This window comes from Egretta garzetta, unplaced genomic scaffold (genome assembly GCF_000687185.1).
Source record: "Egretta garzetta isolate BGI_Z169 unplaced genomic scaffold, ASM68718v1 scaffold245, whole genome shotgun sequence".
In the NCBI taxonomy this organism is placed as follows: domain Eukaryota; kingdom Metazoa; phylum Chordata; class Aves; order Pelecaniformes; family Ardeidae; genus Egretta; species Egretta garzetta.
In genome coordinates, this window is record NW_009259721.1 from 272,227 (window position 1) to 285,413 (window position 13,187).

Below are 13,187 nucleotides of genomic sequence, written 5' to 3' on the forward strand. Positions count from 1 at the left end.
AGCTCTGTACAATTGTGTGCATGTGTTCCTTGCTCCGGGTGGCTTCTCAGACTGACCCTTTCGTTCTCGCTGCAGGCACTGAGTTGTTAGATGGCTGACAGTGTGGGGCTGCTGTGGTGGGCCCTTGGTTACTTGCCATGTTGGCTTGGAGGTCTTGACTTGCCATCAGGAACGTACCCTTGGAGCTGTTTCGTAGTCTAAAGGCGAAGAGCAGCTTTTAGGGATAAGCGGATTTTGCAAAGCCTTCGTACAGTTCTCCCCTCTGCTGCCTCTGGCCGCTCCCTCCTGCCTGGGTGCAAGGGCAGATGTGCTTCTGAGGCCAGAGTAGTGAGAAGGACTTTTAATCCATCTTCGCAATAGAGGGCTCTGTTATAATTCTCATTTGATGCATTGGGAATCTTTCTAGATACTGGTATTGATTACCAGCTCATGTCCGTCGGTGACAAAACGCGGCGTGTGCTCTAGGGCAGCTGCAGCTGCCACTGCAGGGGCACTTTGTGCGTAGGACTCAAGTTCCAGTTGTGGCAGTGGCAACAGCTTACTTATGCCATGGTAAAATAATTTAACTTCGGCAGATCTTTATTTCTTGTGAAAATTGGGTGTGTTTGCTCAAATTGCACGAGACTCTGAGGTAGAGTTGGACAGCTGCAAAATACTTTTCAAACGTTAAGTACTTTAGAGTAACAAGAAACTTCTGTGTGTGTTCTTAAACAAACTGTAGGCCTGGAAAATCAGGAAGGAGGTGGCAAGATTATAAAAATGCTGTGATGGAGACTATCTTTCATTTGGAGGGGGAAACTAAAACATTCTCCAAAAGCAAACCTATTCCAAAAATCTGGTAACAATTTCCATGCAGGAAGCACACTTTACTCTTTTTGCTCACAAGGAATTGATCCAAGATAGCTTGAGAGATTGAGAAAAGGACTGGAGTCTAAAAAGAAAACAACATACTTATTGCTTAAGAAATGCATAGCTGTCTTAAACACACCCAATCTTTCACTGGTGACTCAGCTGCACAAAAATCAGAATAGAAATGGAAATCCTCTAGGTAAGGACGGGTGGTAGAGGGGAAAGAAGGCAGATTTTGGAGGAAAAGCGCTGCTTCCTGCTGTGGGCTGTTTTCTTCCTTGTGGCCTCATCGTGCTAGGAGGAATGGCTAACGCTGAAAATGGAGAGAAATAGATCTGAAAAGAAGAGCCTAAGCCTAGTTTAATGAGCTGGGCATAAAGGCTTAAGCTGAAAAACAGGTTCTCTTGCTGAATATCTTCCTTTTTATGCAGTATTTATGGTGACAAATGGCTGGGCCCCACCCTCCTACATTCAGTGGGAGCATTTAATGAGTTCTTGGACAAGAATGGACTCGACCTGCTCACTGCATTTAGTGTAAATCCTTCTTCACAATGAACTGATCCGTCTTTGACGTGCAGCACCGGGGAGCCACCCGCAGCGTTGTCCCTGGCAGCTGAGGGGGGATTCCGGAGAGGCCTGTGACAGGAGTAACAGAAGGCATTAGGACTTTGGTTTGAAGGCTGTTGTGACCGGTGGAAGGAAAGTTAACGGCGCCAACTTGGAGTGTCTAAATGCTGACCCTTCTTTCATGCCTGTAGCTTAGTCTTCACTGGGCTACGTTTTTTTCCAAATTTTTTCTTCCAGTGGGCCAGGTCTGTGGTGTCCCTGCAGTACAGACCCATTATTCTGCCCAACTGTCTGTCCTCACCTGTGCAGAATGAAAGTACATAATCTTTTCATTTTAGCAAACCACCCTGGGGCAAGGACTGTGCTTAGAGCAGCCTTGTTCTGTGCTGACATGGTGCTTTGGAGAACTTACTCTAGCTGTCTGATATCCAACTGCAGCAGTAAACTTAAAAACCAAAGCAAATAAACAGAAAACAAACCCCAAGCTACACTGAGAGAGCTCTGCTTTTTCTGGGTTTGGGAAGAACTGGGGTGCTTGAGAGCACGCGAAGTTCAGAGTCCTTTGTGGTGAAGGGTTTATAAGATCTTCTTGCAAGTGCCTTTGCAGTTGGCCTCTCTAATAGGAAATGGAGATCTGAGGCCAGACAACTTGCCACTTCTGCTATCTGTTTGGTAAGCAAAATGTGATAACTTCCAGAATGCTCGTACAGTTTGGTGTCAGCTTTGGGTGGTACTGACAGTAATCTATCTCCTGTAGCAGAAATTCTGTGCTCCTTCATTATCCAGGGAGCTGTGCTAAAAGTGCTCTAGCAAGCAGTGTCTGCACCAGGATCCCTGGCGGGACTTGGGGAGCATTTCCCAACTGTTGTGGTGCTAGATGATAGCTGTTGGGCTGTAGTCCTGTTGGCACCTGGACCCTTTTTTTCTGGGCCCCCACATTAACCTCTGCTTCTGCTTTGGATTTCAGCTGGTACTAAAAATACAGGAGATCTTTGATTCTAAGCGTGGAAAGAAGAGGGTGAAGTTGCCTAGTCCTGCTGGGAGAGAAGCGCCGCCAGTGAAAGGTATAGAGGTCTCCAGCACCGTTCTCTTTGCTATAAACCTCTTGAGCAGCGTGGTTCCTGTACATCCTTGGGGACTGATAGCAGGCCAGGTACTGCCACCTCCTGCAGTTCATGCTGGGCTGACTCAACGGTGCTAAACCCCTTGTCCTGCAGCTGGCATTGTTGAGCTTTCAGCACTGCTAGGATTCGGAACACGTGCCTAAGCCAAGTTTAACACTGTCACAAATGGAAGATTCCCCTATGATCTGAGCCTGAAGAGCTGGGCTCCTGGTTAAAAGAGCTTTTTCAAAAAAGCAGAACAAACCCAAAAATTCCCCACAAAACCACTTGGCACGAGAACTGCCTCTGGCTACTCCAGTCATCGCTTTTATGCCCCTAATGTTATATACTTGTGTTCTTCTGATTTTGTAGCCATGACATGGTCTTTATTTATAGTATGTTCTGTTCAGCAACTCTGTTAACTTCTATAGCAGCATCAAATAGCTGCCTGGTTTCTGTTCTTTGCCTGTGTTCAGCTGACCTACAGGTGGTTTACAGGAAACAGTGACTTGATATTAACTCTGCTTTTTGAAATTTAGGGTTGTAGCACATTTGCCAGTACTGGCTGTTCTTTGCTGATGGTTTGAGCGGGATAGGTGGGCAGCCCTGAGTGACGTTGGTCTGATGAGTCTGAAGTTCTCTCTCTTTCCCAATGTTGGGTGTTGCCCATCTTCCTTCTGCATGGCTAATAAGTGAAAACTGTGTGTGTTTCAGGTGAAACCAGTGGGAATGAAAGCGATACGGAAAATCAGCCAAAAAGTGAGTGAATCACAGGGGCTGGGGCTGGTCCTGCCCCCATAGCACTACATATTTGTCTAAGGCTCTAATGGGATGAACACAATGACTAGTTGTGGCTTCTGGCAAGACAGAGAAAGGGATCATCTGCGAGGCAGCGTGGCCAAGGCTGGGAGCTGTTGCTGTGACAAATCAACCTCTGTTTCTACTGCTTCTTCTGAGCCCTTGAGGTTTAATGCCATTAATCTGCCAGTTGCTAGAAGTAGATTCATTTTTGGGTTGGTAGAGTCACAATTAACTAAAATATGTCTTGCAGGAGATTGTCCCTGGATCACCTTTGCTGCTAACACTTGAGGTTATTTTCCCCCTACTTCCATCCATTGGTTCTGTTTTATATGTGTAATGTTGTGAAATGCCCTTTCCTCTGGGGAGAAATCATTTGGTTATTTCTCTGGTTCCACAGTCCTGAGTTTGATCATAGGCCCAAACTACAGACTTGAAATACCTACTTGATTTTAGCTGGTCTGGGAAGGACCCAAGAGGTCTTAGTTTCTATGCTGGTAAGGTTTGAATGCAAAATGGTGATGGTTGGCCAGCAGCCCTGATGAGTGACTCTGTCATGCCTCTAAGCAAGTATCTAGAGAGAAGGACCGATGGGATTATTTTAGACATTTCATTTACTTGGAGGGAAGCACACAGAAGGCCTTGACTTGGAGCAAGTAGTGAAGTTCCACTTTTTTATGTTAAGGAGAGTAATGGAGAGTGAAGGGTCTCTGCAGAAATACAGCGACTGAGTCACTGTCTGATTTAAGAGTTGTTTCCAAAGTGTCCAGAATGTGTCAGATGCCTGGGCTGCAGGAATTTTCTTACATCAGAGTGCTGTGCCTGTGTCTGTACTGCCTGTCAAGATGTCCCAGCCTGGAGGTTTCTTGGCCAGGAAACTGGCTCCGCCTCACTTGAATGCCCGTGCTGCTTTACCAGAATCATTCTGTGACGATTCTGTGAATGCCCATGCTGCTTTACCAGAGTAGCTGCCTGAGGCCTGGCAATTACTGAACTGGTGGAGCTGGGCTTCCCTCATCGTTACCATGACGTGCTGCTCCAAGCTGTGTGGGAGAAATGCCAGGACAGCAGGAGAATGGTAGCTGTCGGTCAGGAAGGATTTGCAGAGCTGCTGCAAGGCCAGTGCTCCCCTGTCTGGAGCAGCTCTGTGCTGGGGCCGCTGACCCAGGAGTCCAAGTTCTGTGGAGCGCAGCGGTGATGTCGGGCAAACGCACCCGTCTCTTCTTCCCCTTCTAAAGTCCTCTTGAGTGACCTCGAGGAGTGTGGCAGTGATAGCCACAGGCTGGTTTGTGGTTTGTTCCTTTCTTCAGGTCGGCAGAGGTGCCAGCTGCAGGTACAGTCAGCCTCCAAGAGGAACTCACGCTACCAGACCCTGGAGAGGGATTTGATAGAGCTTCAGGAGCAGCGGCTATTTGAGCTGTTTGTGGTGGTGTCGCTGCACAAGAAGGCATCTGAGATGACGTACACACCACAGATCATACAGCAGTTTCCCAGCAAGGTAGGAGCTGCAGGGAAACCTGCCCACAAAACGCACTCGCCAGCTGTTTATTTCCTCTTGCGGTGCGTATCCCCTCCCAAACTCCATACGAGTAAAGCTGTCCCACTGGTTAGGATACAGGCTTGGCGTGTGAAGTGCCTTGCTCTCTTGCAGACCTCATATATGGCATTGGGCAGTTGTTGAATATCTTTTTTCATAATGAGTTTACTGTCTTTTTTTTATTTATTTTTGGAACTAGGAAGGCTCCTACTCTAATTCTCATTGCCTGGAAATTTCATAAAGCCATACTGTATCGTGATAGACTGCTGAGGCAGGAGGGGAAAGGGAGTGCAGTGCTCTGTTCCCAAAACTGGCATGGTAGTCTGTGATTTATAAGCAAGGAGTGAAGCAACTTGGCTGATGGTGCACAGGAACTAGAATCCCAGGGCTTTTATGCTTATTTATACTGTTCTGGGAAAAAAAAACAATAAAAATGGCAAAGCCATGTGTACTAGTCCCCAAAAAGCAGAAGAGAACTGTGGAAGTTCAAGTGCTGTAGCTCGAACAAGCCATTTGAAATAAGCTTGCTTTCTGTCTGTTCAGCCCAAATGGACGACAAGGTTCGTGTGTGACGCTGAGTTATGACTCGGCGTACCCGGTAGTTACTGTGAAGCTGAGCGGGTGGAGCCTTGGTGCTTGCTTCTGTGGTTCCAGATGGAAATGAATATTCAGTTGTCACTGTCACTTGTACCTGATGCCTTCCACTGAAAACCAGAACAAAACTAGTAACTCTAGCTGTGCTGTCAGGAATAAACCAGAGATTATGAAGGAATCTGCATGTCATCCAAATGGAGAAGGAGATGTCAGATTCATGAAGGGAGTTATGCGGGACTCCAGCAGGACCCATAGTGTCCAGCTGCATAAGGGATTTATGTACAAATAACTCTAGTGTCTTAAATGTGTAAATGTTTTGGATTCACAAAATGAATAAGGGCCTACAGCCAGAAAGAGTGCAAGGTCTTAATTTAGTGGGTAAAACTGAATATACATAAACAATATCTGCTAAAAGTGCCGACTTTAGGGTGTTAGGAGGAAGAAAGGAATGTAACCAGATTTAGCTTTTCCCTGATGCAACCTCTCAATCCGCAAGGGCAGTGCGTTGTTCTATTCCTGAGTGCGTTGTTCTATTCCTGCTGCCCTAGCAGACAGTCAGACCCAACTGTACCATGTGGCTCTTCACTGGCTTTTATAAATGCCCTAATAAACCAAATAATTTGTTTATTTACCCTCTGCTCGAAGTCAAGTGTTTTGGTGACTTTGTACAGGACAGTTCTGTCATGTTGGGATTTTGCAGGAAATGTTGCCCAGTAATTATAGAGGTGTTCTGATTACAGATTTGTCTCCCTTCTAAAAATAGCCTTGCTTCCAAGTAATCTGTTTGTCACCCTCTTCTTTGGGCTGCATGCCCGAGGACATCAAAGCTTTTGTACAACTGTTACTCTGTGAAAATGCTGTACTGTTTTCCTAACTGTTCCTTCGTGCTGTCACAGCTTGGGACGCTGGAATAGCTTAGATGCCCTGACTGAGAGTGCAGTGTCTAAAATCAGCTTTACGCAATAAACTTTGCTTTTTTCAGGGGTATTTCCTACTTAAATGGGATCTTTCTTATTTGAAAACTTTCCTTTTGCCCCTTCTGGGCAGTTTTGAGCATGGAAAGTTGTCCTGTAGTCTTTGAGGGATTTGCCTTGAGCCCACACATGGCAACTGGAACGTGCAATTCAGAAACACTGTTTTTGTAATTGAGTGGTGAGTGATCTGCAGATCACAAGCTGCCTCTTACTGTCTTCAAACCTCCTAGGAACAGACCTGAAGCAAGCTGACACAGCCCTCATTTGGAGGGTAGGTTCTAGCTTCATCCCCCAATAAACTTGGCCATGCTTATAAATCATTACTCAGTTCTTACCAAGACCAGCTGGGTAATTTTACAAATGTCCAGTTGGCAGGAAAGGTGCAAGAGGGAGCTGGGAGTCTGTTACAGTCAGAATGTTCTCCTGTACTTGTGCATTAGCTACCTGATGGTTCAGCATTTGGAGTTGTCAGGAAGATACCACCTCCTGTTGTTTTAAATGCTGCAGCTGTGCACCGCACTTCAGTGTGACTTCAAATGCATGTGTTACCCCTCCAGCCTGAACATCCCTTCAGACAGTCAAAGGATACTGAGGAGAGGCTAAAGGTCATTCCCAGATTCTGCTTTCCAGATCCCAAAGACTGGTTTCCTGCATCAGACCTTAAAAGGTAAAGACTTGGTTTTGAATACTCATGCCTGGAACAGGCAATGCTGAAAGCTTAGGTATGTGCCAGTTTCCTGGACCACAGGAACTGCGGCCGGAGCAAGGAAAAATGGATAAGGCTGAGTCCCCTGTGATAGGGGAAGATGAAACACGTAGGCAAACTCAGAAGTGCTGCTTCTGCCCGATCGCCATCTTTCCTGTGGGAAGGGCATTTGTAACATCTGTTCAGGGCCAGCTCCCGGGGCTGGCAAGTGCTTCTGTTGCTCCTTGGAGAAGCGATGGAGAAGCAGCTGAGAAGGAAGAGAGCTGTAGTAGCTCAGTGAGAGTCCATGGGCTGCAGGTTTTTACGCTGAATGGGGCTGAAGTAGTTTGCTAACCACAGCAGGGGGTCTTCAGCAAGACCAGAAAGAGAATGGCTTGTAGTATGTGTGCTTTCTCTGTCAGTCTCTTCTCTGACGTGCATGGTGAATTTAACCCTGACTGTTCTTTGGTTCCCCAGTGAAACATTTTCTTTTGTGTTGACGGGTGAGGATGGCGGACGCTGGTTTGGGTACTGCAAGAAGCTCCTGGTAAGCATCTGTGTATCGGGTGGAGTGTAAAGTTTGCATTGATAAATGGACAGTCAAGTGCAGGACGTGAATCAGCAGTAATTTCCCATGTGGGTTATGTAGCGCCTGTGCTGCTGCTGAGCCCTTTGCGTGCCTAGGGGAAGGAGTGTGATGATGCCCAGCATAGACTGAAATGGGCTCTGGGCGTGAAAGACAGCTCCTGGAACTGGTCGTTCCTCAAGGATCTTTGAAGTCAGAAGCATAGAGGGAACTACAACAGAAGGAGTTCTGCAAATCAGCTACGGTGCAGGTGCTAGGTTCTTCATTGCATCCCTGTTCTCAGCATAACTGTTCCTGTTGCCTTTCAGCCGGAGGGGAAAGGGAAGCGCCTTCCAGAGGTATACTGCATCGTTAGCCGCCTGGGCTGCTTCAACCTCTTCTCCAAGGTGAAGTGGGGAAAGCCTGTAACTTCTTATCGGACTTAAGTGTCTGACAGCCTGCAAGCTCCAGTAGCTGGATGCTCTCTCCAGTCTGGAATTGCTTAGCGATTATAACTCATCCCAGGAGAGTGGTGCCTCCTTGCTGCCTTTGCTTTGACAGGGCAAATAAAATGATACTAGTGCTGAGATTTGTCAGCTGACACACAGATGAGTATTCCTTCAGCAAATTATCGTCAGGAAGTGGCTTCTAATACCTGATATTACTGATGGTGCCCCTTCATCCTCTTCGGGAGGGGTGGGGGTGGCGAGGAGATCCTGGCTTGTTTCTCCTAGCACCATGAGGAGAGTAGATAAAGAGGTAAAGACTGGGGAAAGCTACTGCAGGTGAAGGGCAGCTATTGCAGAAGAATACAGGGGCAAGCTTATGGTGAAAGCCGATTTCTCATTGCTAGTGCACAGTTTCTAGAATAGAGTTTCAGAAAATTTTTTCTTGGGGAGGACTATGGGGTGTTGCTCTTCCTGCTCTAACTAGTTGTGAGAATTTGATTGCCACATACAAGGCATTTCTTCACAGTGGCAGGAGACTGGATTTGAGAATGGAGAGCTGTGCTCACATGTATCTATTCCCATTTGATTGTTCAGACATTTGAGAGGAGCTTTCACAGGGATCCCAAGCAAAGGGGGAGAGGGCTATGACTGCGTTGCAGCCTTCACATGTAGTTGTGGCATGGGATACTCTAACAGAGGCTCCCATCTCCCCTGGCATTGAACCGATATCTGATGTATTTTCTTGCAGATTTTAGATGAAGTGGAGAAGAGGCGAGAGATGTCCCCAGCCCTGGTACACCCATTTATGCGTAGTGTAATGGAGGCGCCCTTCCCTGCTCCTGGACGCACGATTACTGTGAGGAGTTTCCTGCCAGGAGCAGGAAATGAGGTAACAGAAATCAGGACGGGCTTTCCTGTGTCGATGATGTCTCTGGGGCATAGTGGCACTTTGCAGCTGTGCTCTAGAGTGATGCCGCCTGTAAATACTTAGTCGGAAGATAATGTCTTAAAGTCCAAAGGGAGGCTGTCGCAGAAACTGGCTTCCTGTTGAATCATCTACAGTAGAAGTGATTCCCTGCTTTTTAAGGAAGAGCTGCTTGGGAGCCCTCTGCCATGCCCTATGCCAACTGCCCAGGCCGTGGGGTTCCACTTGTGAGGAGCCACAAGTTCTGCGCTCCAGCCAGGCTGCCCCTCGTCCGGCCCGACTGCCCTCTGGCTTCCTCCTCCAGTGCTCTGCATCTCTGCTTGCCTCTCAGGTGATGGAACTCCGCCGTCCGTTGGATTCTCGACTCGAACATGTTGACTTTGAATGTCTGTTTAATTGTCTAAGTGTCTCTCACACAATTCGGGTCTTCGCCTCTCTCCTGCTGGAAAGGAGGGTGATCTTTGTTGCTGACAACTTAAGGTAAAAAATGAGTCTGAATGACTCGTTCTTTTGGAGGGATACTGTTTTTTCTTCTGCCTTTGGGCCTGTTTCATGTGCAAGCTTGCCTGACTTCTTGTAAATAGTTACATTTAAAAGCTTTATGCAGACTTTCCCCACAACACGTGCATGCTTAGAATTTGGAGTGTGCTCTTTACCCAAGAGGAGATAAGGGAATGTTTCCTTTGCCTCTTTAGCCTGGGTTGATGCTATTGTTAGCTCCCCATAACTGACTTTAAAAATGGCTGCATGGGGCTCCTGCTGATGCGTAAACAATGTACACGAATTACACGTTCCCCGAGCATTTCTAACCTGTGTCTGTAGCTGAGTTCTGAACGAGACGTTGACAATCCACTCTGCTTCTCTTACCTTTATAGCACGCTGTCTAAATGTGGCCACGCCGCAGTGGCAACGCTTTATCCCTTCACTTGGCAACACACCTACATACCCGTCCTACCAACTTCTATGATCGATATTGTGTGCTCTCCGACCCCATTCTTAATTGGCATTCTCTCCTGCTCGTTACCACAGCTCCAGGACCTGCCCGTAGAAGAGGTGAGAATTGGGTGAAGCACAGTGGCGGGACAGTGTCAGTGGTATGAGGCTGAACTCTCTGGAATCATCTCTGTGGATTCTGTCATAGTATAAACACTTAAACTTTTCTGAGACAGTTGGTGAACTTGCCAGATACATGCCAGGGCACTCCATCGTTATCAAAGATAAATAGTATTCACTGTTCTTATGGAGAGGCTGCAGTTATGCAACGCTTGGGTTGCACTTGTGGCATCCCCTGCCACTGGGGACATTTGAAAATAATTTAAAAAAAGGGTTTTTTTCTGTCCAGCAACATACCTGGTTATAAGAGTCAGTGTCTTTTGTACATCTTTCCCCAGGTTCTGATTGTTGATCTTTGTGCTGACAAGTTCTTGCAAGAGGTGAGTGAAATAACAGTACCAGTCACTCATGGTTGTATGCCAGGAAAAGGCGTCAGTCAAAGAAAATGACAACAAGAAATCGGCATCAGCTAGTGTATAAGCCAGCCTATATGTAGGCTCCGGTGGCTGAAGAAATACCTCGCCTTCCTTTTTGATCAATAGAGAAGGGAACAGACTTGCAAATCCATGTTGCAAGATGGAGGTTGCATGAGGTACAGAGCTCTGCGAAGCCAAAGGTGCTGCTTATCTGAGCTGAACTGAGAAACAGCCACTTAGTTGGTTCATTATGTGAAGTGGACCGCTAAGATATTTGCTGCTCTCTGGCTGTCTTTCCTGTGTACTTGTTCTCTACAGGGCTTTCTCCTCTCTCATCTAGCTGGGGTGTGTTTGTTGGGTTTGGTTGGTTTTTTGTTTGGTTTTTTTTTTTTTTTTCCCCAGGAGTGATGCTCTAGGAGACAAATTAGCAGAGTTCACTTGTGGTTCTCTGCTGAACTTTACCTAATGTGCTCCTCTGTCACCAGACAAGTAGCTATGAACATACTGGAGCATTACTCATTCAGGAGGGTATTTGCAGCTCCTTTTCCTTGCCTTACTGTTCTGTTTTGCATTGCAGCCTGCATCTGGAGAAAGGTATTAAAGGATCAGGGGTTTTAACCATAATGTTGAGACTTGTCATATTTTCTCAGCGGGCTTTGTTGTTCTTTTGTGTTTTATCACCGGTACAATCAGCCTGAGTCTGTGTTGTGGATATAGTGCATGTTGTTCTGTGTTGGCCAGTTGTGTGTGTGACTAATAGTACGTAGTCAGAGGGTGCTGAGCAAACGTTTTTCATTTCTGTGGCTACAAGACAAATGTCTCCACCAAGATGCACCATATCACAGAGTAACCTCCCTCTAGCTGCTGTAGGCATGTTACGAGTATTTCCCATCTGTTCGCAGCGAGAAGGTTCTGCTGATGCTGCTGCACACAACAATGCTTTCATGGCCATTTGTCTCTTTAGGTATCAGATGAAGATGAGATCCTGCCTCATAAACTCCAGGCTGCACTTGTACAAATCTTGGAAGAACGACATGAAATCTTGTCACACGAGCAGAGTGACACACAAGGTGCGTCTGTGGAAAGGTGTTTTCACGTTAGCAAATCTCTACAGCTTCCATGTGGTTGACATAAAAATGAGGGAATGGAAATAAACCTTAGGAGGTGACATTTTAGAAAGCTGCTTTCCTGTGATCTTACCGAGGACATCTTTCTTGTGGAAGCTTGGTGTCTTAGCTTCGTTCCTCGTTTCACAGTCAGTGTGTGCAGAGCTCTAGTCTTCCTGGGGCCAAGTGCATCATTTCCCATGCTTTGAGTTTTCTTTGATTGTTCTTAAGGGGCAGAGAATGTTTTTCTTAAACAGAGAATGCAGCAAGTGTCTGTGCTTTAGAGGGTAATTTTCAAAGTTTATACATAATCAGATAAATAAGTGCGAGAATTTTGAAAAGCATCAAGTAGCTTAAGAGAATGGCATCAGCAAATTCTGTAATTCCATGTCCTTCAGAAGGAACAAAGTTAGTTTTCCAGTGGGTTTGTGTTGTGTAATTTCCCTAATTCTTTAAGAGAATTAGACTGTTATGAGCTTACAGCTCATTAGACACTAGAAGTTTGACAGGGAAAAGAAACGATGAATGCTTTAGCTAACGGAAAAGCTTCAGAATGGAACTTGTCTCAGCTGCAGCAGAAAGTTGACGTGGAAGAGAAATCTTGGTATTGGAGCTGTGGCGTCTTTGATACCAAACACTCATCTGGGGCAGCCAGCCTGCAAACTGCTGCTCGTCTTGCAGAAGAGGAATGACCAAATTGATGAATGTAGAGGGAAATTCCTCCTCTGTTGTCCTCTTCACAGGTGATGCGCCTCTTAATGCCCTGGTCTCTGAAGCTTTTGTGCAGTTCTTTGTGGAGATTGTCGGACACTACTCCCTGCACATGGATGTCACAGAAAAAGGGGAGCGGGTGTTTCAGCGGGAACTGTTCCGTAAATCTCACGTGTCACGCAATGTGCGTCATTTCTTGCACTTCTTCATGGAAACGCAGATGTTTGCAGGGTTCATACAGGATCGAGAGCTAAATAAGAATGTGGTCAAAGGTGAGGTTTGATCTTTCTTGTTTTACAAACTCGCTTTCAAAATATAATGGCATGTGACTTTGACTCTTAAGAAGCCTTTTGTCCTGGCAAGTTATCCTGTTGGCATTTTGGCCTATGTAATAGCTCTGTGCCCTTCTAATTACTCAACAAAATTCATCTTACAAAGCAAAGAATTTTTGCATCTCTCTCCTTTCTGGGCATGATCCTGCAGCTCACATTACATGCATGATTTCCTTTTTGTAACCTCCTTGTTAATAAGATCCCATATGCTAACAGATAGAATAGCTCATCGCAGTGAGTAATTTTAATTTTTTTTTTCTCTTTAGGCCTTTTTGAGGTCCGTGCCTTGGAGTATTTGGAGAGTATTCCAGAGATGGAGCCAACTGGAATGAACAAAATCCTCCGCAGTCTTGGTAAGGGGACACCCTTGCTTTCTGTTGATTTTTTTTTTTTTTTTTTTTTTTTTCTCTTTAGGCCTTTTTGAGGTCCGTGCCTTGGAGTATTTGGAGAGTATTCCAGAGATGGAGCCAACTGGAATGAACAAAATCCTCCGCAGTCTTGGTAAGGGGACACCCTTGCTTTC

The 13,187-nt window shown here is 46.1% G+C and overlaps 1 protein-coding gene across 5 annotated transcripts in view; it reads left to right on the forward strand.

Annotated features, from left to right (window-relative positions):
* Window positions 1-11,529, forward strand: part of LOC104126807 (AMP deaminase 1) — a 39,830-nt gene extending 28,301 nt beyond the window's left edge. The window contains exons 19-29 of one of the 5 annotated variants that reach the window (XM_035894886.1): window positions 2,384-2,480; window positions 3,234-3,278; window positions 4,628-4,815; window positions 6,980-7,089; window positions 7,585-7,654; window positions 8,002-8,079; window positions 8,870-9,010; window positions 9,378-9,526; window positions 10,076-10,099; window positions 10,438-10,479; window positions 11,480-11,529. In XM_035894886.1, the coding sequence (XP_035750779.1) occupies window positions 2,384-2,480; window positions 3,234-3,278; window positions 4,628-4,815; window positions 6,980-7,089; window positions 7,585-7,654; window positions 8,002-8,079; window positions 8,870-9,010; window positions 9,378-9,526; window positions 10,076-10,094 (897 nt within the window). In that variant the 3' untranslated portion in view covers window positions 10,095-10,099; window positions 10,438-10,479; window positions 11,480-11,529. Of the gene's footprint in view, window positions 1-1,280; window positions 2,065-2,383; window positions 2,481-3,233; window positions 3,279-4,627; window positions 4,816-6,979; window positions 7,090-7,584; window positions 7,655-8,001; window positions 8,080-8,869; window positions 9,011-9,133; window positions 9,266-9,377; window positions 9,527-10,075; window positions 10,100-10,437; window positions 10,480-11,479 lie in introns of those variants that run through there. The other 4 variants (XM_035894887.1, XM_035894888.1, XM_035894889.1 and 1 more) reach the window with 4 other exon arrangements.
* Window positions 11,530-13,187: the final 1,658 nt, after the last annotated feature.